This window comes from Chelmon rostratus, chromosome 12 (genome assembly GCF_017976325.1).
Source record: "Chelmon rostratus isolate fCheRos1 chromosome 12, fCheRos1.pri, whole genome shotgun sequence".
In the NCBI taxonomy this organism is placed as follows: Eukaryota; Metazoa; Chordata; class Actinopteri; order Chaetodontiformes; family Chaetodontidae; genus Chelmon; species Chelmon rostratus.
Window position 1 is genome coordinate 20,836,746 of NC_055669.1, and position 25,745 is coordinate 20,862,490.

General features: G+C 41.3%; 1 protein-coding gene across 1 annotated transcript in view; it reads right to left on the reverse strand.

Moving 5' to 3' along the window:
• Positions 1 to 1,090: 1,090 nt before the first annotated feature.
• The window catches only part of LOC121614594 (piezo-type mechanosensitive ion channel component 2), an 83,115-nt gene continuing 58,460 nt past the window's right edge, over positions 1,091 to 25,745 (reverse strand). Inside the window, exons 26-54 of the mRNA XM_041948553.1 lie at positions 24,920 to 25,163; positions 24,527 to 24,638; positions 23,342 to 23,498; positions 22,128 to 22,217; positions 21,373 to 21,494; positions 21,029 to 21,097; positions 19,723 to 19,826; positions 19,493 to 19,591; positions 18,613 to 18,733; positions 18,430 to 18,507; positions 17,954 to 18,120; positions 17,526 to 17,719; positions 16,592 to 16,765; positions 15,123 to 15,776; positions 13,754 to 14,012; positions 13,371 to 13,550; positions 11,419 to 11,731; positions 10,946 to 11,078; positions 10,338 to 10,485; positions 10,024 to 10,235; positions 9,535 to 9,693; positions 8,491 to 8,638; positions 7,782 to 7,970; positions 7,272 to 7,364; positions 6,277 to 6,446; positions 5,161 to 5,280; positions 3,673 to 3,752; positions 3,120 to 3,324; positions 1,091 to 2,040 (exon numbers count right to left, since the gene is read on the reverse strand). Coding sequence (XP_041804487.1) covers positions 1,788 to 2,040; positions 3,120 to 3,324; positions 3,673 to 3,752; positions 5,161 to 5,280; positions 6,277 to 6,446; positions 7,272 to 7,364; positions 7,782 to 7,970; positions 8,491 to 8,638; positions 9,535 to 9,693; positions 10,024 to 10,235; positions 10,338 to 10,485; positions 10,946 to 11,078; positions 11,419 to 11,731; positions 13,371 to 13,550; positions 13,754 to 14,012; positions 15,123 to 15,776; positions 16,592 to 16,765; positions 17,526 to 17,719; positions 17,954 to 18,120; positions 18,430 to 18,507; positions 18,613 to 18,733; positions 19,493 to 19,591; positions 19,723 to 19,826; positions 21,029 to 21,097; positions 21,373 to 21,494; positions 22,128 to 22,217; positions 23,342 to 23,498; positions 24,527 to 24,638; positions 24,920 to 25,163 — 5,047 coding nt within the window. The 3' untranslated portion in view covers positions 1,091 to 1,787. The remainder of the gene's footprint in view (positions 2,041 to 3,119; positions 3,325 to 3,672; positions 3,753 to 5,160; positions 5,281 to 6,276; positions 6,447 to 7,271; positions 7,365 to 7,781; positions 7,971 to 8,490; positions 8,639 to 9,534; positions 9,694 to 10,023; positions 10,236 to 10,337; positions 10,486 to 10,945; positions 11,079 to 11,418; positions 11,732 to 13,370; positions 13,551 to 13,753; positions 14,013 to 15,122; positions 15,777 to 16,591; positions 16,766 to 17,525; positions 17,720 to 17,953; positions 18,121 to 18,429; positions 18,508 to 18,612; positions 18,734 to 19,492; positions 19,592 to 19,722; positions 19,827 to 21,028; positions 21,098 to 21,372; positions 21,495 to 22,127; positions 22,218 to 23,341; positions 23,499 to 24,526; positions 24,639 to 24,919; positions 25,164 to 25,745) is intronic.

Sequence of the window (25,745 nt, forward strand, 5' to 3'; positions counted from 1 at the left end):
TAACATTCAAACTGTTCTACATTTTATAAGCAAATCAAAATAAAATGGGAGTTTAACAGAGTGGAGCTGATGCAGTGGGTTCGTGGTTGGCGGTGGAGGCCGTCTTCAAACCGGAGGGTCCCGGGTTCAGTCAGCTGCAGCTGTTTTCCATCAGAATCCTGTTGAACCACTTCAACGAACACACAGATCCTCCACCTGCTCCCTCACCGTCCTTCTCCACAAGCAACAACAGCAGCTGAATGCAAAACTCCACACCTTTCCAGATGTTTTATTTGCAGCTCTCTGGACCTCTATCATACCACATTGCTTTAACATACAGGTGCAGTTTCACATTTCATTCCACCCTGACCCCGCTCCTTAAACTTGTATGTACATGTAATGAAAATTAGTCATGACAATAATGAAGTTTTTCTATCATGCTACAATGTCCTCTAATGCATAGTTTGGACCAAAGAGCTTCGTGTCTCAGCCCTTCGCGTGAGGAATCTTTTTTCGCGTCTGCTCGTTTCTTCCTCAGCGGCTGAATGCACAGCTGTGGGCGCCGCAGCTTTCATGAGTGCGAGTGTTAAAAACGGCGAGAGGTTCACAAGTGATGTGCAAGTCGACCACCTGATGCACGTTACCCTGATTCAGAAACAGCCCTCTGCTGGTCTGGACTCCAGCCAACCTGTAGATGATTCACAACATGGATGATTGGCAATTTATCTCATTGTCTGTGAGGAAAACAGTCCACAGCGGTACATTTACTCTCTGATAGTCTTTAAACTTTTTCCCTGTGCAGTAAACATACTCGGTATCAGTCCGTCCGCATTAAATTTCATGCCATTTAAATAGTTTTCATCTTTTCTTCAGTCTCATATTCTTTTGGATCCATCAAAGCCTACATATTGTGACATACAACTCATATGATGAATATCTGTGAAAACAGCTCTTCCTGAGAAAGATATGTAGTTGATAGGAGTTTCAGTTCTTCTCATACAAACAAAATAAGGCAAGTAAAGATTGTCTGATCATGTTTTCTGCATTGTGTCTCTGGAGAGGTTCCCATGTGGCCTCTGACGTTAAAAAAAAAAACAACAGGTGGTGCGTATGTTCATGTTTCTCTGTCAGAGCCGGCCTCTTCCCTCAGCCTACATCCTTTGAAAACTTGAAGGAACGAGAGCTCAATATTGCACAGTCCCACGATCCGAACGTTCCAGTTGGAGGAAATACGAGGTTGTGCTCATGTGGTTACTGTTGTGCACTCGTCTGTTGGTGCGAAGCCCTTAAAGATTAATGTCTCATTCGGGTCGAGCTTCCCTTCGCCTCCCTGCGAAAATGTTAGAGGCGGGAATGAAGAGCGGTGAGGCTTCGGGGCATTTGTGTTTAAAAACTTACCTTTATATTAGAGATAGCACTTTTTATAACTTAAGAAACTTGACCCTACAGGATTTCTCCGTCTCCAACTGAACACCAGCCGCTTGTTTTAACCACTGGATGCCAAACTGTGCCAAAATAAATACAGCACCGGCAAATTTGTCCTCATCTATTAATAATATGACAGAAATTGTTGTTTTTTGTCAGTAAATAGTAGAAAATACCAGTTTATAACTCAAACAAGTGTTTCAGTGTGGAGCTAACACTGTGTCACCGCTGTCAGAGCTCGGCTGGGGAGGACAGAGCTGCTCCTCCGGCGCTTCGTGCTCCCTCAGCAGGCGAATGGGCCGAAACAGCTGCGACCATCCTGAGCGGCTCCTGTCCGAACAGCTCCGGCTCGCCCTCACTGGTTAACGTCCCCTCGCTGAGCGTCACTGGGTTTTCTCTCTGGTCCACTTGATCATAGTCTCTGGCGAGCGGTAGAGGAAGATGAGTTTGGAGTACATGTCCTCCTCCAGGTCCAGCTCCCCCGTCTCTCGGACCAGAAAGATGTCGGTGCACAGCTTGAGGATGCGGTCCACGTTGGGCAGCTCCTCGAACATGATGGTGTGGGAGATGCCGCTGAAAAACTCGCGCACAAACTTGCCGATGACCAGAACCACAGACGCGTACAGGCCCATGATCCTAGACAGGAAGAAAGGAAATTATACAACATATAACATGTGGATTCTCAGCTCTCTTGCTAGTAGATGGCATGCAAAGGCTGCTGCGGGTTACATCACCAGCTGTCGGTTTGGCTTCAGCTTTTGTCTTCCTATGGACAGAATGTTTTTTAAAGCAGTGCTTGGGTGGATGGGACTTTTTTTTTTTTAGAATGAAGGAGGAAAGTGTGTGGACTAGGCCAAACTATTGAGATTTTTTGGGCTTCTTAACTTCCCTAAATCTGCTTCCAGTTCATTTCATCCCCTGTTTACACTCATCTGTCCAAGCTATTAACTGCTCCTTCATGTTTTTCTTGTCTGTACAGACATGAGACACCTACTGTCCGTGTACGAGCGAGTAACTTAGTTCCAGGTATAAAAGTACTCCACCTTTTCTTTGATTTCACCTTACTTTACAGTCTTCTGACCATACACCTAAGGATGAGGTTTATCTGGTAGCTTCTTGCAACATCTCAGCAACATCTCACAAAAACCTGCTTGAAGATTTCCAGAAAGAGAGAATTTTTTTTGTCAAACTTTGGAGTTTTGTCTCAGTCTCTGTGGGATGAATCCTGATCTGTGAGCCACACGGCGGTTTTAAACATGGATAAAAACTTGTCGGGTTGTCACCGCACGTTTCAAGCAGGATTGTTACAATGATTCATGTGTGCTGAAAGGACAACAGGATAGCAAGCTCATAGTCAGATTAAAAGAAACTCTGAAGTCTGTATTTTCTATGTATGTGCCGATTTTAAAAGTGAATGGTTCCAACCTTCGGCAGCTTGTGACCCCTCAAAACAAAGCTTTGTCTGCTTGCAACAACTCAGCACAGCCTGTTCAGCTAAACATTCAAATTGTTTTATTTAAATTAAAAAAAATCTTTTTGCTTTTGCAGTTGTTAATCAGATTTATCTTGCCCCCAAATCATTTCCCATAATGTGAAGTTCAAACCGCCATGGTAATAAGGCAACAGATGCAGATAAAAACCAAAATGTTAAACACCTCCTGCATGTAAACACAACACTTCACCGCAACACCAAAGCTGGACCGATCACCACGTACCCATATCCGGCCAGAAAGCCCAAACTGGGGGGGCTGACTTGGTCGCTGAATACGTAGAGCTCCAGTCCAGTGTCTTCCTTGTATGTCTGGGACCTCATTGCTATCGGGCTGCCCTCTGTCTGGTTGACGATCCACCATTCCTGGGTCTGATCCATGGCGTTAATAGTCCGCTTCAAGGTCAAGGATATGTCAAACATCTTTTCATCTGCAGACATGAAGAATGAAATGATGTCGTTTCATCAGAATGAAAGATGTTCTACTTTATTGAGAAATATCATGAATCCATTTTGGAAAAAAAAGTGCAACTATTTTTTTTAAAGCCACTGTATCACTATCTTTCAAATGACTCTGACATTTACAACAAAGTCAGAAATATCAAAATTGTAATCATAGTGGCTTTAAATAAACACAGAAAGATGACTCAAAGCTTGACAAGCTCTTTGAGAATAGGTGTCAATTCACTGAATAGAGGAATTTTCACTTTTAATAGAGGCTCCTGAGTTTCCTTTGCTCACGAAACAACAACTACAAGAAGTCACAGTCAGATGTTCACCTTTATAAAGCTGCAAAACAGGCTTGGCGTCGGAGTCACTGGGGGCGCGAATGTAACGAGGGAAGATGTCCTTCAGGATCCTGCAGAGGAAGAGAAGCTGTTACTGCAGAAAGCCGCAGCTTGTGTTACTTATGTTTCTTAATATGTTGGAGCAAGAGAGCGAAAAAGAGAAAGAGTTGGAGGGCAGACTCAGGTTTTTATATTATTTTATTCTCTAGTTCTCATATTAATTGTTGCCCTGTCTAATTGTGTATTCACTTTAGCCATTATCAAAGTACAGGTTGTATGTTCGCTGAAAGAAAATTTCAAAAATTTGTGTCAACAGTCAGGATGCAATTAGCTTAGCTTAGCTCAGCACAATGAGTGGAGACAGGAGGAAACAGCTACGTTCAAAGCTCAAAACATACCTCTAAAGCTAACAAGCCAACACACTACAACTGCCTCTAAAACCACCAAGTGTCGCTTCAGTGTTTCTGTCTGTGTACGGATCGAACAAACGAGATAGAACATGTTATTCAGCGAGCTTTGGAGGTGCTGGTTGGCGTGTTTCTGAATTCAGCCAGGCTAGCCGCCTAGCTCTTACAGCTGTGCTGTTTGTCCTCTCCTGTCCTCTCCAGCTCTGCCCAGGTGAGCTACACCTGCCTGCTGAATGAGGCGCACCTGGCCGCGAACCGCACTGCTGCTGGTCTGCTGCTTGTGTTGTCATTCATTCTGCTGTTTCTGTGTCTTCATGTTAATAAATCTCATGGATTTGGCCGTTTTAAAGGAGTGTTGTTCGCCACATAGGGTCACCTGAAGACATGCAGTGGGCAGCAGCAATTAAACAAATTTTCTGCTTCGCAGCACCTTTGATTTTCAACTTTGTAACCAGCTATGAAATATTACGTACCACCTTGAATAAAAATGTAAAAAAGTTTCTTCATAGTCCCCAGGTGCATTTGTGCATTTGGCAATGACGCCGTGATCTGACCTAAACTATGCAAAGAGAACTGAACTGTGGCGTCATATTTGTGTCTCAGTTCAATGACAGCGCAATGAGCACGCTCATAAGCTGCTGTTTTTATAGAGAATTCATGATCACACAAGATATAATTTCACATCAGCACTTATTAATTAATCAATAATTAATAATATGTCTAAAATATTACATTTATTGGTCAGAGAACAGTTTTTTTTTTTTAATTGAATAATTCTCACAAACTGTAATGTACTGTGCTTTTTCTGTGTTCAAAGTGTCCTATTGGTCACTAAGAATTGAGACACAAATGTAATTTCATACTCAGGTAGTTTGTGAATATTTTCAACTTAAGTATAAAAATTCCTATGCATCATATACACAATACTTTTCTTTTATTATGAACTAGATATACGTCTTAAAATAGAAACTTTATTTGAATAACGAAGGCATCTGTTTGTGACTGATGCGGGAGCTGAGCTCCTGCTGATGGCTTCGCAGTGGAAAAGTAGAGCCTCGGCTCATAAACTCACACTCCTGAGTTGCCCCCTGTTGTGTTTAGGAGCGTTGCGAGGTTCTGCTTGGTGCTTTGGTCGAGAACCGTCACTCGTTTTCCAGATGCTGTTTCGGCCTTGGCACCAAGACTTTGGTTTCTGAGATCAGAGCAAGAGGAAAGACATGTTACAGCTGTACATGTTTGATTTGAAATATTAATTGATCATTAATTGTATTCATTTAACTGAGCAATTGATGTGGTCATATACCGGTCTGTGCAAGAAGCCCCTTATAAAGAACTACACACACACACACAGAATATATATATACTAATATTTACATTTGAATAGAATGAAACAAAAAGGAAATAAAAAATAATATATACATATATTCATATACATACGTATATACCTATACATGTACACACCAAGAAAGTGTGTACAGCATGTGAAATGTCTGTGTTAAGTTACGTGTCATATATTTATATAATAAACAGAATATATAATGAATAACTGTACTATATTATGATCTATAAATTTTAAAGCACTTATTAATGCCTTATTCTGTTGTAGAATATGGTCATGCAGAATAAGACACTAGTTAAAGGAGGAGGAGAGTTTTCTCAACCCATAAATTAACACTTCATCCTTCAGTTTATCACAAACATTCAAAACCGCCAAATTTGGAGATACATGGTTTTCACTGGGCAAGAAGGGTATGAAAAATTATTATAGTCTGAAAAGTAACTAAAGTTGTAAAAAGTACAATATGTCCCTCTGAGATGTACAAATATGTTGAATTAGTACTTTCGTGCAGAATCTGAGTAACTGTATTTTGTCACTATTATTATTATTAACTGACACAAAATGCCAGTTAAACTGTGAGAGCGGTGGTTGATACTAGCAAAGGATGTGTTTGATTACATTAAATACAACTGAATTCCATTTAGGTGGAGCAGTTTCTGGGTCCAGGTTTTGTGTGTGCTGGCTCCCGGTCATGGTTCACAGGGACGCTTGATTGAACTGAGGTACCATTAAAGTGAGTGGAAGAGTTAGAAATAAATGCTTCCCTTGTTGCTGTACTTTGTTCCATCCCCTTTCTAAAATTACCACCATCGCTAATTGTCATATCGTTAACATTTCGTCGGTGCGTACCTTTGCACGGACCAGGACACGGTGATGAGGAATTCCTCCTCGGAGCCCAACATTTCTATCAGGTTGCTCCTGCTGGGTGGACTGATGGTCCACAGAGAGTTGGAGCTGCCTTTCAGCTTTGCGATGTACAGGTCCTCATTGATGTAGCCCTCCAGCCACTGCAAGGCCTCCTAACCAGGAGGGACCAAACCACATGTTAGGAACAGGACATTTCACTGAGCCATTAACACACCTAAATCATAAAGATGTCCAGGTAGAACCACTGTGTGCAGAATTCTTAGCTGATCTAGTGGCTCTGCAGAGGTCAGTGCTGGTCGGTCCCCCACTTTAGTTCAGAGTGAAATATCTCAATAAATATTGCATGGATTGCCATCAAATGTGGTACAGACCTTCATGTTCCCAAGAGGGTGAGTTCTAATACTCTTCTAATACACTTTTCATCTAAAGGCAGCATCAGGTCAAAACTTTTTAATTTGTCCAAAACATTGTTTACTTTGAGCAGGATGAATTAGTCGACAAAAAAAAACAAAAAAAAACAGGTAATTGTGAAAGGTCTTTTTCACTATATTATGACATTTTATGGACTAAAACAATTGAGTAATTGAGAAAATAATGAATAATAAATATGTTTGCCGCTAATTAGCCGATGTTAGCATGCTGACATGCTAAACTTTGGGTGGCAAACATGGGTGAGCATAACAGCGGACGGTAGGCATGTTAGCATGCTAATGTTAGCATTCAGCCCAAAGCACAGCCCAGTCTGCCACAGTGTCTGTTTTGATACCACAACCAGAGAGTTTCAAAGAAGGAAAGCTTTAAAGCCTACTCAAGTGGAGATGCCGTTTATTTACTGCCTGGTTTAAAACTTGGTCGTACAACATGGATTATGTAATCAATGCTATCTTCACTACTCTCTCAATACAGTGAATTACAACATTATAAACACATTATAGTGTTTATAATTGACATAGTGTATTTGTATTTCTTGTACTTACGTCTTTATTACTGTATCTATCCGAAAATGCTTTATATTCATCTGGTGTCACACCCTGCAGCTGATTTTGCTGAGCGCTCATGGTGAAGATGGGCTGCGAGAAGGGGACATTTTTTTGGAAGATTAGCAAAAGCTTTGTTCACGCTGAAAACACTTTGAAAGTTTGCTGGAAAAACAGATCTATGTTTTTTGTTTGGGTTATTGAATCTGCACCAGATACATAATCAAACATTACACCCTGCAGCCAGAATATTCACACGACCTCACAGACCACCAGTAATCACACAAACGGATCAAAAAGTGCCACTTTAAGACGTTCAAATAAAGACCTGGCGTCAGCCTGGAGTGAATCACAGATTTATTTACCTCATCCAGATCGACTTCCACTCAAAGGAGGCAGGAATTCATTTCATTTCAAAAAGATTTGGCTTTGGGCAGAGCATCTTTTTGGTCTCTTCTCTTAAAACTTGCTTTAGCTCAAATGATCTGATTAAACAAACTGTGTCCACACCTGAAAGCCAGCCAGGGTGATTTCAAACGAAACATCCAGCGGCGGGTTGACGACTCCGGCTACAGATTTAACGAGGGACATGAAGAGCAGCGGGAACCAGACGATGCAGATCAGCAGCACCACAATCATGCCTCCCATCCCGTACTTTACCACCTTCTTCTTCTTCTGGCCTCGCGGCTGCGGATACCTCTGCAGGAGGATGAGATAAAAGGCAGTGAGATGTACTATTTGACCTGCATGCAGGGCAAAACGTTACAGCGCAGTTTATTTATAGGAAGTCCTCATGAAACTTTGTTCCATCTTTACTCCTGATGCAGTGGTAATAGCTACATGTTTTCTATGCCTGTGGCTATAAAAGTAAAGATGGAACAAAACCTTTCAGGACAGGAAGTACTTGCAGACTGATGAAGGAAAAACTGCAGGAGTGCATTATTTACTGTAGCGGGACATAGAATAAAGATGGTTATAGAGCACTTTTGGGAATATAAGGCACTGCAGATACAAACATGTTACCGAACGTGCAGGTCATTGCAGAGAGTGAGAGTCCAGCCATCACCCAGCCAATCCAGACCAGACTTTAATCTTATTTTTACAAAAGATCTCCTTCAACAACTCACAAAAGTAAATTTCAGCGTGAATTCCAACATGACAGGCTTTGGCTCTGAAACTGACTCCTCTCACACTAGACTGATGCCACAGTGATAAACACCTTCTCAGACTCTCTCCAGCATTTGAGGATGAAGATGTGAGCGTAGATGTCCTCCACACAGATCCAGCTGGACAGAGACAGCGAGGTATCGGTCCAAACCCAGTCCATCACTGCCCGCAGCTCCGTCAGGAACGGCACCAGGCGGAAACTAGGAACAAAACACACGTCTTAGTTATTCTGGCAGAACCGGGGGCTGAAATCAAATCAGATTCAATTTTTTAAAATCGTGCTCATTAATTTGTACATTTTGTCCAAGAGAAGGACAGGCCTAAGCTTTTGACAAGATGATCTAATATTTCTAATGAAAGAAAAAGTACGATTCTGCGGGTTTGTGAGCATTTCAGCACATTTCTGCTTATTCTAGTCAAAGGCGAAAAGAGAAATTAAAAATCATCTCAATTAAAATCAGAAGAGTTACATAACTGAACAACACTGACTAATATTGGCAACCACTATCAATTATTACATTAATATCATTTAAAGCCCTTGTATTATCTTTTATAGCCAGACCTGTAGTAACAACAAAATATGCTATATGCTGGAGACAACTTCTTCTTACTTTAAAATAAATCTAGTCATCTAGTAACTGTAGGTGTGGTTTCCAAATCTAAAATTAATTCAATTAACTGATGATTATTTTAAGTTGTTAAGTTTAATAATGATGTCAAAAAAATTCCACAGTGAAGTCTATAAATTGTTCGTTTAATCTGACTAACAGACCAAAACCTAAAGATTTACAATAAACAACGACAGAAAAGAGAGAGAAGTAGCCTACCCTCACATTCGAGAAGCTGAAAACAGCAAATCTGCTGAAGCGTTTAACTGACTTATCATTTCAGCACCAGACATCACACAGACTGACAGTTAGAAATGTCAGCATCCCCTTTAACAAATATCTCATTTTTGAAACAAATAACTGCATGTGCAATTTGGTTCATCTCCTTCCATCCTTGCAACAGCAGCTGGCTGTCAACCATGACATGACCAGAGCCTTGGACCTGTTTGCCCAGCTGGAAGAAATGATTCTTTCCCAGCGTAACTCACCCTTGAAACAGGAAGAGGTTGACATAATTGTAGCTCTTGGTGAGGAAGTTTCCCAAAACACGGGTGGGATAACCGCAGCGGATCTGATAGGCTGACAGCCCGAAGTAGATGCACTTGACAAAATACCACATCTGAGCGACGATGTTCTCGCTGAAACGCCTACGAGGGGAAGAGAAGTGAGACAGATTGTAAAAGTGAGGGATGAGGTTGTTTGACTCGTTTTTCATTTGCAGGCAGCACTAAGACTCTCAAATATTCAGATTATTTTAAGCTTTGCAAACAAAATAACCTGATCGCAAAGCAAAGCAGGACTAAACACATTCATTTCAGATATAAAACACACTGAATGGGAATTTATTTGAATAGTAACAGGCAGACAGAGATGATCTCAAGCCTGATTAACCTCAAAATATTGAACTTAAATTAATAAAGACACGTATTATTTTAGATTAATGTGAGGTCTAATGTGAGGTAAGATTAAGCTCTTACTTTTCTGTGACTCCTGGCAGGATGAAGAACATCCAGAAGTGGATGCCAAAGAGCAGGATGACCTGGAAGATGACCTTGCCCATGACGGACTTTCTGAGGTAGAGAGCGCGGTCCACCACCATGGTGCCAAACTGGATCAAGACCATGACCAGGAACGGTCCCGGCACCTGATCCTCCGACAGAGACGACGTGATGTCTGCCGCTGAGTGTTTCTAGAAGGGACGAGCATACATGTTAACGTTCTCTGAAGCGATTTTGTTTATGGTTTCAGGTGAAAAGAATAATTTCGATGTAAATCTAGAGTTAAAGCCTACACCAAACGCCCAGAATCCAAACACGATGATGATGAAGTCGACCGTGTCGGCGAGGAACATCAGAACGTAGACGTCTGTGACCGCGCTGTACTCTGGATGGATCAAGTTATGGAAGAACTGCCTCATTGGAAGGTAGAGCTCCATGAAACTACAGAGAAATACAAAGAAACGACGTTATTCCAAATCCAAAGAAATACACGTGCATTTTCAGACACCACTGGTTTTATTTTGAGAAAACGTAACTGATTAAAAAATCCTCTCTGCGCATCTCAATTACTGCTCTACATGTAATATCTCAGAAAGCACTCGTCCCACTGTGATTAAATTTAGCACAATAACAATAACAGCACTTACAAAAATTACTCTGACTAGCCTAACGGGAATGCTGTAATTAAAGGTCTAAATTTAGACCTCTTTAGCTGCTGTAATCGCTCATACGATTTTCCACAGTGCATCTTCCATTATTCGTCAAGGATACTAGAGGACCGGCATCACAAAGTTACACACTTCCTTGTATAATTAGAGTCAGTATCAGCCGTGGGTGGAGATTAACAGACGAAAAAACACAGCTGCCTCAGCTTTTATGACCCCGCTATGTGTCAGTGTACCGTTTTATGACGAAAGCTTTTCCTTTGAAGAGCTGCTCCCTCAGCTTCTCCATGATCATCTGTTTGCGGGTCTTCTGATGGACGCTGGCCTCGCTGCCGTCCTTGCGGCTGCTGTTTTTGGAAGCGGTGCTTCCTGTGGAAAACAATTTACATTTCGAGTTGTAAATGAACCGTGACGCGACACTGAGTCACGGGTACAGCCTGAGATCCTCAAGCCCAGAGATCAAATCCAAGGGTCAAGGCTAGAGACCACAGGAAATGTGCGATATAAACACCAGAGGATTCCTTCTATTCGTTGTTGCTGGCATGATTATTATTGTTAGAGAAGTCACGCTTATGCTTGCTACAAAATGACACATTACTCTCGGGCTTTGTTTTAATGGAAGTGTGTTAATTGTTGACTTTGCCCAATCAGTCTCATGTTGTGAACCAGCTGTCGAGTTAGCACACAGATAATAGACAAGGATCCTCACCTCTCTTGGACCTTGCAGAAGAGTGGAGAGATCGGTGAGAAATGTGCGAGCCTCCGCTGGAGCTCTTGCGACGCTGGAAGGTCTGCTGCTGCGGGAAGTGCACCTGGACTTGTCCTGAATCAATGGAGGTCCCAAAGTTCAGGGATCTCAAGGTGTGAGTGGAGCCTCTCCTTTCACTGATCACTGAGGAGGCGGGTTCAGACTCCTGCTCGTGCTCCTCTTTGTCTTTTCCCTCGTCCTCCGACTCACTCTGACGAGACGCCTCTCTCTTTTCCTTTTCTTTGGGGTCGTCCTCGTCCCATAGACCATGACACTGGAGATGGAAAAAGGAGGATAAATGTCATATTTCATGCCCAAGTGAACTGAGAGTCTGCGACATTTGCAGACAAGTGTTTCAGTCACATTATTTGCCCCCTAAAGGTCTAACAGTGCACTACAGCATTTCTCTCATTTGTTATGAAAGAAAGAAAACTGCAAGAAACAGATGGAGAGAAATCTTCGAGCAAGATTCAATCTCTGAGCAGCAGGGACACACACATCTAAATATTCACCTTTTATTCAATACTGGAGATCAACCACCCTGTGTTGCTAAAGGTTAATGTAACAGGTGTTCCTCCCTGACCTCAAGGACATAATCAATCACGGACATTTCATTTTCTTTTTGGTTTTGGGTTGTCTGGAAATTCATTTAATAATTATACATTATGGAAGCACTGCACTGTAGAATTTCCCTTCAATTAAATGGACGTAACCGCTTAAAAAAAACACATTAGTTGATGTTTTAAACACAGAATTGTTGTAATTTTGTGGCATGATGAATATCAGCACAGGGTATCGAGCACAGAGTATTATCACCTCGATTTTAAAATATTGCACCAGCTTTAAAGGATAGCTTCACAATTGTTTAAGTCTGTCTTAAAATGACAGTCAGGTGGCATTAGAACACTGAAAATTCTTCCTGTTCATACTGACCATTAAATGATCGCTTTATAATTAATTTCCATTGTAAGTGATGGAGGAAAAACTCCACAGTTCTTGTTCTGTGAGGCTGTGAGGCTTCAGCAGTCTGAGTTAGACAAATCAAGTGGAAATCTTCCAAAGTTCCATTCATTTTAGTATAAAATTCCCTCTTTTCTCTCCCCTTTTCTGTTTCCATGCTGAGCTGTAGTGGAGGAATAGTAAAATAAAGAGGAAATTTTGCAGAGAAAAAGAACGGTGCATTTTTGTGCCGCATCACTTAAAGCAGGCATGTCCAAACTATTCCATCAAGCCGTGATGGGATTGTGGCTGCAGGTTATGTTGTCCAACCAATCAAGAGGTCACCTAATTATCAGCTGAAGACTGCGAGCAGCTGATTAAATGAGTCCAGCCTGGTGTGCTCCTCCTGGGTTGGAATGAAAACCTTCAGCCACACGGCCCTTTAGAGAATAGTTTGGACATGCTTGACTTCAAGGGATCCTCTAAAATACACAGGCCTCCATGTATTTATGGGAAGAACTGACAGCCTGATTGTGTTTAATAAGTAATAAGATAAATTTGGCAATAATCTAGATTTCTCAGTCAGAAAAATGCATGAAATAATAAAAGCAACAACGTGTACGGTCAGTGGCACTCATCTCCAACCCCAATTTGTTCCTACTGAAATCTATAAAACTCCTCTAAAATATCTTTTTTAAACTAATTTCTGATAACAGCTGGTGACTCAAAATCACTAAATAGCGGTTTTGTTTGGGACTAGTTTCAGCAACACTCATACACATTTGGTGATGTAGTGAAAATTCATGGCTGCAGGACGGTGTAAATAAAGTGAGTGTTGAGTTCATGGTAATGAAGAAACATGTCGCCCAGTCAAAAAAATGGGAAAAAAATGTAGAAAAACACCATATGCACCCTTTAATATGATGCACATGTTCAAGTTAACATGCTGCCAAATATTCTGCGTTTGCGGGTACCTTCAGGATGGATCTGTGGAAGAAGAGAGCCAGTAACTGGACCAGGTCGTAGTGGACGTAACCATCCTTCTTCTCCACACCGATGATGTTGGGAGGGTGATATGGTTTGTTCTTATCCATCTTGTTCTGGTTGAAGGGGAAGAAGCCAAACTGGAAGAAGTACTTGACGACGATAGTGACCTGGGGGAAAACAAAATGTTGTCAGAACAATGTCTTTCTCCTTTTCCTATTTCCTATTTTTCCAATTAAAATGTGTAATCGTTGTCAAAAATATAATAATTGATTTTTACAAGCTTTATGTCATTATTTCCAAACACTTACGAAATAAAAAATGACACAAAATTTACTTTGGTTTTATGAATGTTTTGAAAAGCTGACTGTACCTCGGTATAGATGATGGCAGTCATCCAGTAGCGCTTGCTGGGCCGCGGCACTGACAGCATGGCCCAGAGGAAGATGGTGATGGGGAGGACCAGGGTGGCGCAGGAGGCCGACACCATGTGGTTGATGATGATGACCAGGTAGCACACCATCTCTGAATGGGCCACGAGCATGTTGTAGAGGGCGTAGCAGAGCTGGAGGATCAGAGGCTGCCTTTGGTAGAATCTATCTGACTGCTCCAGCTCGTCGTCATAAAACATCCTGGACGGACACAGAGAAATGGATCGATGTGCAGTTTGATCCTTTTTCTGATTCTAAAACACTGACCAAACGTGAATAAATGGGTGTATGATTTCCTCTACTTAAAAATCATGTAACTTTACTGTAGTAAAGACTCTTATTTCTCATGTCTCCCCACCCTGTTTAGCTCACCTCACTTCCTTTACATCACTTCCCTTTACCTCACTTCCCTCCCTTTCTTCTTCACTCATTGGTTGCCTCTCACCTCCTTCACCTGTGCACGCCCTATTTAAGTCCTGCTCACCCATTCATTCAGTCTCTCACCATTTCACGGGGCGGCAGCACAGGTAAGGGCTGGTTTTGCACATTTAGCATTGTCATGAAGTTAAATTAGATCTTAATTTATCCTTATCTTTATTTAAGAGAAGTTTAATGGACTTGATCATTTCTAATCCTTGGTTTGCTTTGTTTCAGAGACATCGGCCCATGTGTGTTTTTTGTTGTTGTGTGTTAACTGAAGACTTGAAAATAAATCAACATATTCTTGACTATAAGCACTTCTCCTGGCTCATGCCCCATGATGATAATATTTCCCTGCACCCTCCTACTCGTTAACATTTACAGATAATTCTTGATTCACATAGCCGCCTGTAATCATGGATGGATTACTGAATGGGCCTACTGGGCCCAGGGGCTTCAGGGGTCAGGGGAGTAAAAACAAAACAACGACAAAGAGACGTAAAACAACCACATGGCTATAAAGAGACAAAAAACACTTTTTCTTTCAGTCTGGGTTTTTTTGCTCCCACATAGAGACAACATCTGATCCTTTATACCTTAATTTAAGAATCTGTTTTACAATGAAAACATTTTTTTGTTAATTTAGTAAAATATGCAAAACCTCTTAACTATAGTTGCCAAAATTAAACAGCATAACATCATTTTATTGAAGATAGTAAAGTTATGATTAAAGTCAGGTAACATCAATTTTGCAATTTTTTTTTGGCAATTTTGACAGTTTTCAATACTAACTTTGATAAAACATTTTGGGATTTTGGGATGGTATAAACTTAAAATTGGTCATGAGCTAGGTGATCCTGTGAAACAGGCCTCAGTTGTGTTTGGACTTACTTGTTGAGCAGCAGTTCGCTGGCCGTCAGCTCAGTGGTCATCGAGGGCAGCATGATGTCTGACCTGCTGTCTGAGCGGCTGTCAGAGGTCATAATCATACGCCTCTTCCTGTCCATGTCACTCTCGTCATCGCTAACTTCCAGACGGTCAAAGCTGACCGCCTTGCTGTAGCTGGGAGGCACGTCGGCGTCAGACGTTTTGGAAGCATCTGTATCAGGCGTGTAGAGGAGTCCTGCTCTCCCCTCTGTCTGCATGAAGTCCTGCTGTCCTCCCCCATCCTCACTTTCAGAGATCTCCTTCTCCTGGGCAGAGGGTGCAGACTCTGCTTCCTCTGGCCTGAGGGAGGGGCCCTCATCTGGGCCAAAGGACTCCCAGGGAACCTGCTCTCTCTCTTTGCTCTCCTGGTCCTTTGGTTCATCATCTTCCTCCACATCCTCTAGTCCCTCCTGGCCCTCACCCTCCTCCTCCTCCTCTTTCTCCCTGGGTTCTCCGTCACTCCACAGACAGCCCTCGGCCCCCTCGCTCTCGTCTGGCTGTTGGGATCTCAAGGGAACCTGCTGCTTGTCTTCGCCTTGATCTTGCTCATCCTCCACTTCTTCTATGGTGTCTGTGGTGCCCTGTCTGGAGTAGAGTGTGATGCACTGGGTCGCTTCACTACAGGGTACAAAAACAGCAGAGTCTGTGTTAAAGTCTACCTGCTCACATCGTTCTTAAGATTAAAAAACTGAAAACTGAAACAGAATCTCACAGTTTATTCAGAATAAAGTCTGCACACGTCACCTTTATCTTTAATACACTTGATTGACTGGAATTCAATTGTTTATGCCATACTGGGGCATATTTTTTCTTTTAAAAAGGAAAACATTTATATAAAGTATATTAAATAAACGTTTAATAAATGGTTTCTATTACACTATAACGTTGTTATAAGCAGATATAAGTACATTTTTCAAGTGTTTATCAATATACAGTATTTGTCCACATGTTTAACTTCTCTTATGAGGACATTTTATGTCATTACTGTGTTTTACAGAAGTATGCTGTCATCTGTGTTACAGATGCTGACAAACAAACATTAACAAACAATTAAATCTGCACACAACTACATTAAAGTGTGATATAAACCATTTATGAAATATTAATATAGCTTATAAATGGTAATAAGGTGATTAAAGTGAACTGTTAGAGAATAAACTTAAGTATGCATGAAGTGTAATGTTTATTCCAACCCTAAATAAGAGCAAGACAATTGCTGAGGACGAACAGATCATACAAATAAAATTTAAACTTGTGTTTCCAATGAAAAACGGACATGCATTTTTCTGGAAATCAACCAAAAACAGAATTAGAGACACCTTTTGATAAAAAAGCACCAACAGGGGGGGTCAGGAGATCAATCATCTTTTCTCATGCCAGTGACAATGATAATTAACACAGATGTGAACATGGGTGATGCAGAGGCCAGGCACCTGGACATGAAGCTGCTGCCACTGTCCATTGATGAATTGGACACGTCCAGGCTGTACATCTTACGCAGTTTGGGCCTGGCACGCTCGCTGGTTTTGGGAATGCACTCAGGCATGCCATCGAGGTCTTCCAGGGTGGATTGGCGAGAAAACAGTGTGGTTGCCTCGGTGAAGGCACTGAGAGGTGGTGAGAGTGACAGATGCAATGATCAGTGATGAGAAGGATGAGATGGGATTGACGTTAGGTTACACAGACGGGAGAGTCCCCATATACTGCGTATTTAACATTAACATTAAAAGATGAGCAGGAAGGTTATCTTGTTGTTTACCCCATAACATAACAAGACACAGGAAAGAATGAGGATGAAATGGCTCAATGTGATGATAACCACAAGATGATAGCTCATAATAACCAATGGCTGCCACCTTAAAAGGTCAGTTCATCCATTTTCATTTTCTCACTTCCCTCGAGTGTCTAACCACGCAGAGGGTTTTGGTTTTCGTGGCCAAGGGTTCGAGATATCTGTCTCGTCCACACCAGTACAATGGAGGTGAATGAGCAATTGTTTGTGGTGCTGTCTAGATAGCACAAGAGGTAATTAAGCCCTTTAATGTGTAGATTATTGCACATACAATAACATGTGAATTCAACTGGAGACACGTATACCAAAAATGTTTCCACATGTGGAACTACATGTGATCATTACACAGTGATCATTAAGGGGATGTGTTAGTAATATGACAGTTTGTTTGATAAAAATAGGTTATGTTTTCATCACTTCCTCATTTTCAATGAACAATTCCTCAAGAAAAAAACATGAATCTGAGGGATTATAATTCAGGAAAGCATTCAGAAATCTTTACAGATGCATGGCTGGACCAGGTATTAACATTTCATGGTGCATTGTTGATCTAACCACCATCAGGTTGTGCATACCTGGATATGCTGTCTCTGGAGGCTGTGGAGTCCTGGCTCTCCATGCGGTACCCGCCTCGCCTTCTTCGGACCCTGGTGGAGCCTGAGGCCGACTCATCCTCGCTTAGCCGATCCATACTAGCCTGTCTGGACATGTTGAGCCTCATGGCCTTCTGGTAGTAGATGTGGATGCTCTCTCTGGATGGCACATTACCCTGGTAGGAGAAGAGGAGTTATCATTTACTGGTTCTCTTAATCACACTAATATCCATCAATTATCTTATATATATATATATATATATATATATATATATATATATATATATATATATATATATATATATATATATATATATAAATAGCTTATATATAAAGCTTTAAAAACTGCTTTAAAAAGTAAGGTAACTCTCCTTCTACATGTCAAAAGTCAATGTGAAGGTTCTTGGTACCTTCTTGACCTCTCTGGTCAGCATGCAGCGCTCTATACGCAGCACAGTGGAGATGTCGATGTACTCCCTGCACATGTCGTTCATCCATTTGGTGAAGCTGTCCACCGTTGTCTGGAAGAGCACCCAGGTGAACTTTATGATGTTGAACACTCGCTTGATGATGTTGTCTGAGGGAGGACATACGACGCAAGAAATTGTTACAGTATATTACAATTTCAAAAACCACAGTCACATAACTTTAAACTTAAAGAGCAGATCTTTATGTTAATGTGAAGAATTTATGCTGACAAACTGACATTACTGAACTTCACAGAGCATACAGATAACTATCCTCCTGATCTGCCTGCATAAACAAGCACCACCAAAGGTTATAGAAAACAGAGGGACAAGAAAAGATCAAATGCTTAACAGCACACTATCAAGTTAATCTTGTCTTTTTTAAGATCTCAAAACAACCTTCTTGAGGAGAAACCAACCTGGACCACCAGACTTCTTGTTCTCCTCCCCTTTTTCTTGCCCATCTGAGAGCTCACCAACCTCTATGGCCACGTGGCCTGCTGAAGTACAGGAAGTACACCTCACTATCGTTAAAAGAACTTTCAAACAACAATCATTAAAGTTTGTTTCACTGTAGTTTTTTTGTCATTTGACTTGCTTACCATCTTTCTTGCTTTTTCTGTGTCTGACTCCCTTTGTGTATTTTTTCCAAAATTTGCGTTTCTCTTTGCCTCGTGCCCTCAGGGCAGCTTTGGGGTCGGTGATCCAGGCGTGATAAAGAAACTGGAGAAAAGAGAGTTTAGTATCAATGAGAGGATGCGAAGAAGAGAAAATTATTGGAAAACTATGCAAGAGCAACAATAGCAAAAGGGAAATTTAAACACCAATTCAAGGTGGTTTTGCACATTTTGGTCTATTAATTACAAATCATGAACACTTTATAAAACAGACCACCTTCAAAAAAAACAACAACTTAACTTTTCAAACTCATTTCCACATAATATTTGAACGTAGCTCATGAATGCAATGCTCTAACAACATATATAAACCTAATATTCTTAATACACATTGTATACCAAATAAAATAGCTGGTGGTCTTGTTAAGAATTAACACTTTTTCAGTTAATGCACTGAAACATGCAAAACCTCCAGTGTAACACAAAACACAATATCTTTCACCAGAGATGAGGCCCAAACGCTAACTGCAAATACTGTTGTTGCTTCAGCGATCATAACTCACAAACGCTCAAAGCTCAAAGGAGACCACACGAAAAACCAGACGGGAAACACAACCAATAACTTCTCAGAATAAAGCCCCTCTTCATGCAACCCACTTCAAGCCAATCAGCCAGATAACACATGCAAAAGCATCTCCATTCCAGTCCATGTTTGATGATTTATTTCAAAATAGCATCCGTTTGTGATATGGATCAAATCACCAGACATGCGCTGGAAAGGCGGCTTGCTGAGGCGTTAGTTGTTACTTAAAAGTGGCAGATGTTCGTACAGAAAGCAAGCTGTGTTAGTTCTGATGGTGAGTACCTTTCCTGCCTTGACTACATACTGTAGTATAGTTTTAGGCAGCTTAATGATAGACTTGGGCAAAGCCAGAACAGCAGAGACAAACTTCCCAATAGCTCGCTACAGAGAGACAACAGAGTGGGAGAGGATTAGTAGATTATTATTCATATTATCAAAAACAACAGGGGTTAACTGTGTTAGGAGGCAGTGAAGAGAGAATTTTGTCTTGTCTTGTTTCGCACTGAACTTACCTGAAACGCCGACTTCTTTGGTGGTTCATCGTCTTTTTTCTCCTCGTCCTCCTCCTCCTCCTCACTGTCAGTTTCAAACAAGTAATAGTCTCCACTTCTAACCACTGAGGGGGTAGATGTAAACTGTCATTACATTCAGTCAAACAGAGGCTGAAGTCATTCATCGCTTTCACAACATCAGAGTGAGGTTCAGAGAGGGTTCACTTGCTGAAAGGAAGATCTGCTGAGAGGAAATTCAAAGCATTTCTATGGAATTCACTACAAATCAAACATTTATTTGACTCCACAGTAAGTCGTGAGACAGATACACTTTTATTAAGACACGAGAGGATGAAACGGAAAATGCAGAAAACACATAACGCATCAAAAATGTTAGTATGACTAACTATGAGCACAAAGCACAATGAAAAGCGTCTATTAAAGACTGTTATTCCAGTAAGCAGTCGCCTTTAAGCTATTTGACAGAGCAAACGTCTGCACTAGTTAAGTGTTAGAAGCAATGGGATAGACGAGGCTGACTTATGTCCTTGAACAGAACCACAGTGGGCGGGAGGTGAGGGAGGATGCTGGGATATGGAGATGAAACATCAAATGACAAAGAGATAAAATGGAGAAATAATTTGAAAATGTCATGTGGGGGTGGAATACCATATGAGACATGAGTTCAAACCAAACAGGCAACCATTGTATCGACTCAGAAAGATGCTGCTATTATATTTTTCCACAAAGGGCGTCATTTTAGAAATTCAATCGCTGGTCAAATCTGCTGTTTTACTTCCTCCAGCCTAACACCTGTTTGGTGATCATGTCTGCTGGCAAAGAATGAACAAACCCTTCATCCTTTATTCCAGTACTGAGAATAAAGGAGAGTCCACTTTCATATCTTTGCGTGAAAACGTTCTACAACAGAGCGATTCTCAACTGTGGGCTCTTTAGGAGAGACAGATGATGATGTTTATGTATTAAACAATGTCAGGTACAAGCCTCCAGCCATTAGTCATTTTCTCTTTCTTCATCGTCTCATCGTGTCTATTTAAGGCAACCCCGCTTCGCACCAATACTGACACGGTTTTATAGATCATCTTGAAGTGCCTCTACACACACTGTGTACAGCTGGATGAGAGCTACAGGTTACTAGGACCCTTAAATAGAGACGGAAAAGGACTAAAGTCTGGATGGAACAAGGCTATGTGTTGGTGCCTTCAGAGCCCGGGGACAGTATGGGAATCCTCAGCGTTCTGGTCAAGGACACAAGGGCCAATCAGAGTGGAGGAAGAGAAAAAAGGGGGGTTGAGGGTCAACCTACTGGAAGCATGGTCAACCCACGGCCTCCACCACTGCTTTTTTTTGGTCTTGGCTTTCGTTCGCTGTGCTCCTAAAATTTCACAAATACAGCAATGCAACATTTCATAAGAAAATGATTTTTTCTGCAAACTTCAAGGCATATTTTCACTATATCAAGCTGCTCTTTTGGATCTAATACTAATGAAAATGTATCATTACACAACATATGCTCATTAATTAGGTTGAGTAGGCGTTAAGACACTCTCACTCATCTTCCTTGAGAACTACAAGCAATCGTATAACCTCAGCACCAAGTTTTCTAACACTGACTGCACAGAGAGATGGCCCTGGCAGCCATCGTCATACCATCATCATCATCCTCCTCAGGCTGGACGAGGGTCTGTCCTTCTCCAGACTCCTGTGCAATGCTCAGCATCTTCTCCTTGCCCCTCTTAAATTTTTGCTGCCTCACCTTAATGCGCTCCATCCTGATTAGATCAGAGAGACAGTGAAGAGACACGAAGTATCGACAAAGAGGACCATCACCGACGGCCCAGCAGGCTGACAGAAACATCCACGCTTCATATGGAAATTAGTGTACCTTATGTAACAGCGGAGTGCTCATTAGAGCGGGTGAGTGGATGTTATCAGAGCTTATGAGTAACTCCTGAGGTAACTGTAAGTGGTGGAAATACATTGACTTTATGCAGTGTGATATACTGAGAGACGGCTTCCTGGAGACAGTAAAGATGGAGCCAGGAGTTGCTTTTAATCCAAAACAGATTTCAAATGGCTTTCTGAATCATGTTTACTTACTTATGGATTAAATTATGCCTAATGTACATTAATTTTGATAATATTTCATAACAAATACACTATTAAACTGAGTAACATTTGCTAATAATACAGTGGCTAGCTCTTGTACCTGAAGTGGTCCTTTTGAATACATTTGCTGTATCAGCTCTAATCCAGAGGAAGACAACTGAAAGTCATGTGTAAGTAAATTTAAACATTTTAAAGATGATTTAAAGTCTTGGCCAGGACTTTATCATTTCAAATATTAAAACTTCCCCTGTGTTGCATCTTGTACACAAAAAGAGAGAGAGAGTCAAATATCTCACTGTCTCTTCAGCTGCTCCACAGACTTGTGCTCCTCCTCCAGTCTGGCTTTCACCGCCTTCACTATCGTGGCCTGGAAAAGCTCCGCCCCTCTGAAACACACGCACATCAGTGGCCAGTCAAACGTCAACGTGTGAAGGCTTGATCCAATTTTACAATTTAATGACAAAACAACAACAATAAAAAACACAGTAAATAAAATCTGTCTTCCCCTTCCTTTGGAAGGAAATTTCATACAACCTTCTCAAAGGGTAAATTGATTCCATATTTATATCACTGTGATTTAACTATACTGGGGAAGACAATCAAAAAAGGAGCCAAGCTGAATTTTACTGAACTGCACATTTCTCCTCATGCATGTTTCTCATTAGTTTCTATTACGCAAATAGAAAATTCAAGTTAAGCTTATATCATAGAGTTCTTACACAGAAAGACACAAAGCATTCCCATTATACTCACATCGAACTATTTTTTGGTCTGTCTTATCTTGCAATTTCCTTGTTGCTTTGCTCTCTGAATAAATCTTGCAAACCTGAATCTAGATAGCCTCATAGAGTCACGTGTCTTCATCATTCTGTTAATTTAAACACCAGATACTTGTGCTCAAAAAGAGGATTCATTCTCAGTGAAGAACCTTGGAGCCCTAATCTGCCTCTATACATGCCAAAGAGCAGTGATTCCTAACACGTCTCTGGGGGTCATCAGGTGGAACCCTCCCTTCAACAGTGTTTCGCCTACTTAGTCCCACTACACCTCCAGGAGGCTAGGCGGTGAACTCCGGCGTCACAGAGTCACCCCCACAGTGCCAGTTCACACTGCTCCTACACAATCCAAACAGCACTGCCACGTTCAACTGACCCAGGCCTGTTTAGAAGATGCTCCAGGTAGTGGCCAGTATCGATGCTACCGTTTAGCTAATGCTAATACTAATGCTAATGCTAACCGCTAAGAAGAATAGGACAAGACAATACAGTTCCGATGCTACCATTTAGCTAATGCTAATGATAAATGCTAACTGCTAAAGGAACAGAAGAAGACAATAAAGCTAGATTCACCTATACTGTTGAATCTTAAATAAATCACATTCATAGACCTTTTTTACAGCAGACTTTTTATCATGTCATGGCAAGAAAAGCTCTGCCGCCCTACCTTAACTGTTTAATGCTTTATAAATACTTGAAAATGGGAGCAGCACCCCTGCGCCTCAGCTGTGTACCTGGATGCGAGGATCTGTGATGCTCTGATATCAGCCACCACGTGGAGGAAGTAGTAGCTCATGAAGACTCGTCTCTGCAGCAGCAGGAAGGCGAAGCAGATACTGTCCCAGATGATGCCGGCCTCGTTGCTGGGCAGGTCACAGGTCTGGTCAGTAGCTGGAAAATACACACAGCACAGTCATAAGCAATCTCATTTAATCAATTTAATTTTATAAACTTGAGCTATTGACTTGTTCACACCACAGTAGTTAATTAGTGGACTGAAAATCATTAACCTGAAATGAATTCTCCTCTTTGAATGCAAGCCGCTGTGCAGCTGATGTCAGAATATTACCATTACTGTCAGTCTGATTGCGACTGCCACTAATAAAAGGTGAAAGTGAGAAGATTTATGAGTGTTAGTTGCACAGACGCTCAAGGATCTTAATGCAGACTGTTCTGATAAATGTACGTGAAAATTATACTCCTATTAGATAATTATTTTCTTATGTTTTATGATTATGTGCACTGCCTTATGTTATACTGTCTTTTGGCTCAGTGCACAGTGTGGTCTCATCCGTTTTCTAAAGTTGGAACTGTTCCAAATACCGGTTCTCAGCAGGTGCTAAACGTTATCAGAGGCAAAGCCGTGTCAGACTGCCCCTTCAGCTCTTTCTCAACAGATAGATGCAGAGAAAGAAATTCAGGAGTTATGAACGGACAAAGAGCAAAGGTGAAATGATTAAAGGACAACTGTCTCTGGGCATGACCAAACGCTCTGTGACGAACGTGTGTAGAAATATGGTTGCTGGACTTCCCTCTAGCCATCTCTCTGCCTGAGAAACTCTGGATCCATTTGCAAATGATTGACTGAATACTGCAATAACTGTACTTTATTAAAGAAATTTCCCCAACAATAAATCTTACTGTTTCACTGAGCATTGTGGCAGTGTTTTGTATTCACTGTAAATCAGTTGCCCAGTGGGATTAAGATACAGACTGCGTGTGGCTTTAATTTCAGGGTCTTGGGAAACACACTCCCGGACACACAATCTGGCACCGACATGCTAAGTATGACTAATAATTACAGCCGTGAGTGAGGATTCATGCTTGTCCTAATACTGAAAGGGATATTCACCTTCTTGTGAAAGTTATGTTCTTAAAAATAAAGATTCACAGAGAAATAAAATGTTGAATCTACTCACACGGGTCTTGCTTGGTGATGTTGTAGTCCTTGATGGTGCAGGCCAGACTGAACAACTGGATCAACCAGCAGTGGTTCACCACCAGGGAGTTGATGTAGCCACAAGCCAGGATCTAAGAACAAGAATCCTTTATTAGATATGTGAACACAATAATTATAATTGTCAGCAGCTTTGATTTCACATAACACGCAGGCCTCAGTCTTTTAGGACATATATGAACTCTGCGTCTTAAAATACTGAGAACAGAGAAGTTTATAGTGAACATGTTTTTCTTCTTAAGCATGCACATTCATGCAGACAGGTGTTTCAACATCTAAACTACAGTATGGAGGATTTGTCTGCCATGTAGTTAACTAATTGGACTTGATATACAAGTTGAGATAGACGACTCACAGACAAAATGTTCTTCATGGTGATTACAAAGATGTTGTAGGCGATCAGGAAGTCCCAGTAGTGGAGGATTTTCTTGATTGGTTTGAGCAACAGCTCACCGCCAAAGAGCAGGAAGTAGAAGCAGGCCACCAGGTAGCCCATACAGAAGACGCTGATGCGTGTGGTCCCCGTGATGAAGATGATGGTGAGGACAAACCAGAACAGGTAGCTGAACATGATGACCTTCAGCATGTCCAGGTAGGACCTGCAGGACAGTGGTGACACCAATATGTCAGCACTATTTTTCCAAAAGCATTCTATATTAATACATCCTATGTTTTTCAGACACCTTGGCAGCTCCTGTCAGAGAAAGATCAGTGTTCAAAAAATCTGAACTTCAATACAGAGAGGTGATGTAATCTGACATCAGTAAATGCAACATACAGCATCCTTTGCTCTTCTTTTCATTGTTATTTCCTGTGGGTAGAGAGGCGTCTGCGTCCAACAGCAAAATATAATTCTAATACAATAGTATCTCATTTAGTTTGATAGCATAGTCTTATCTTAAGGGCCACTTCAGAGCTTTTTCCAGAGCTTTCAGCCATCTCTCTTCAAACAGATAAAGACTGTGTTAACCACACGCTATTACTTAAGCAAAGCTCTATATATGTTCTTCAGAACCAACTCCCTGACGCCTAAGCAAACTCCTTTTGCTGGTGAGAAGTGTGAGGTGTTTTTGAAAGCTGCAGAAAACGCTAGAAAGTGGACCTGGAGTTACAGTAAAAAACTATTTTTCCCATAGTCAGTGCGTCAGTGCAGAAAGACAGACGTATATAAACCTTTTGCA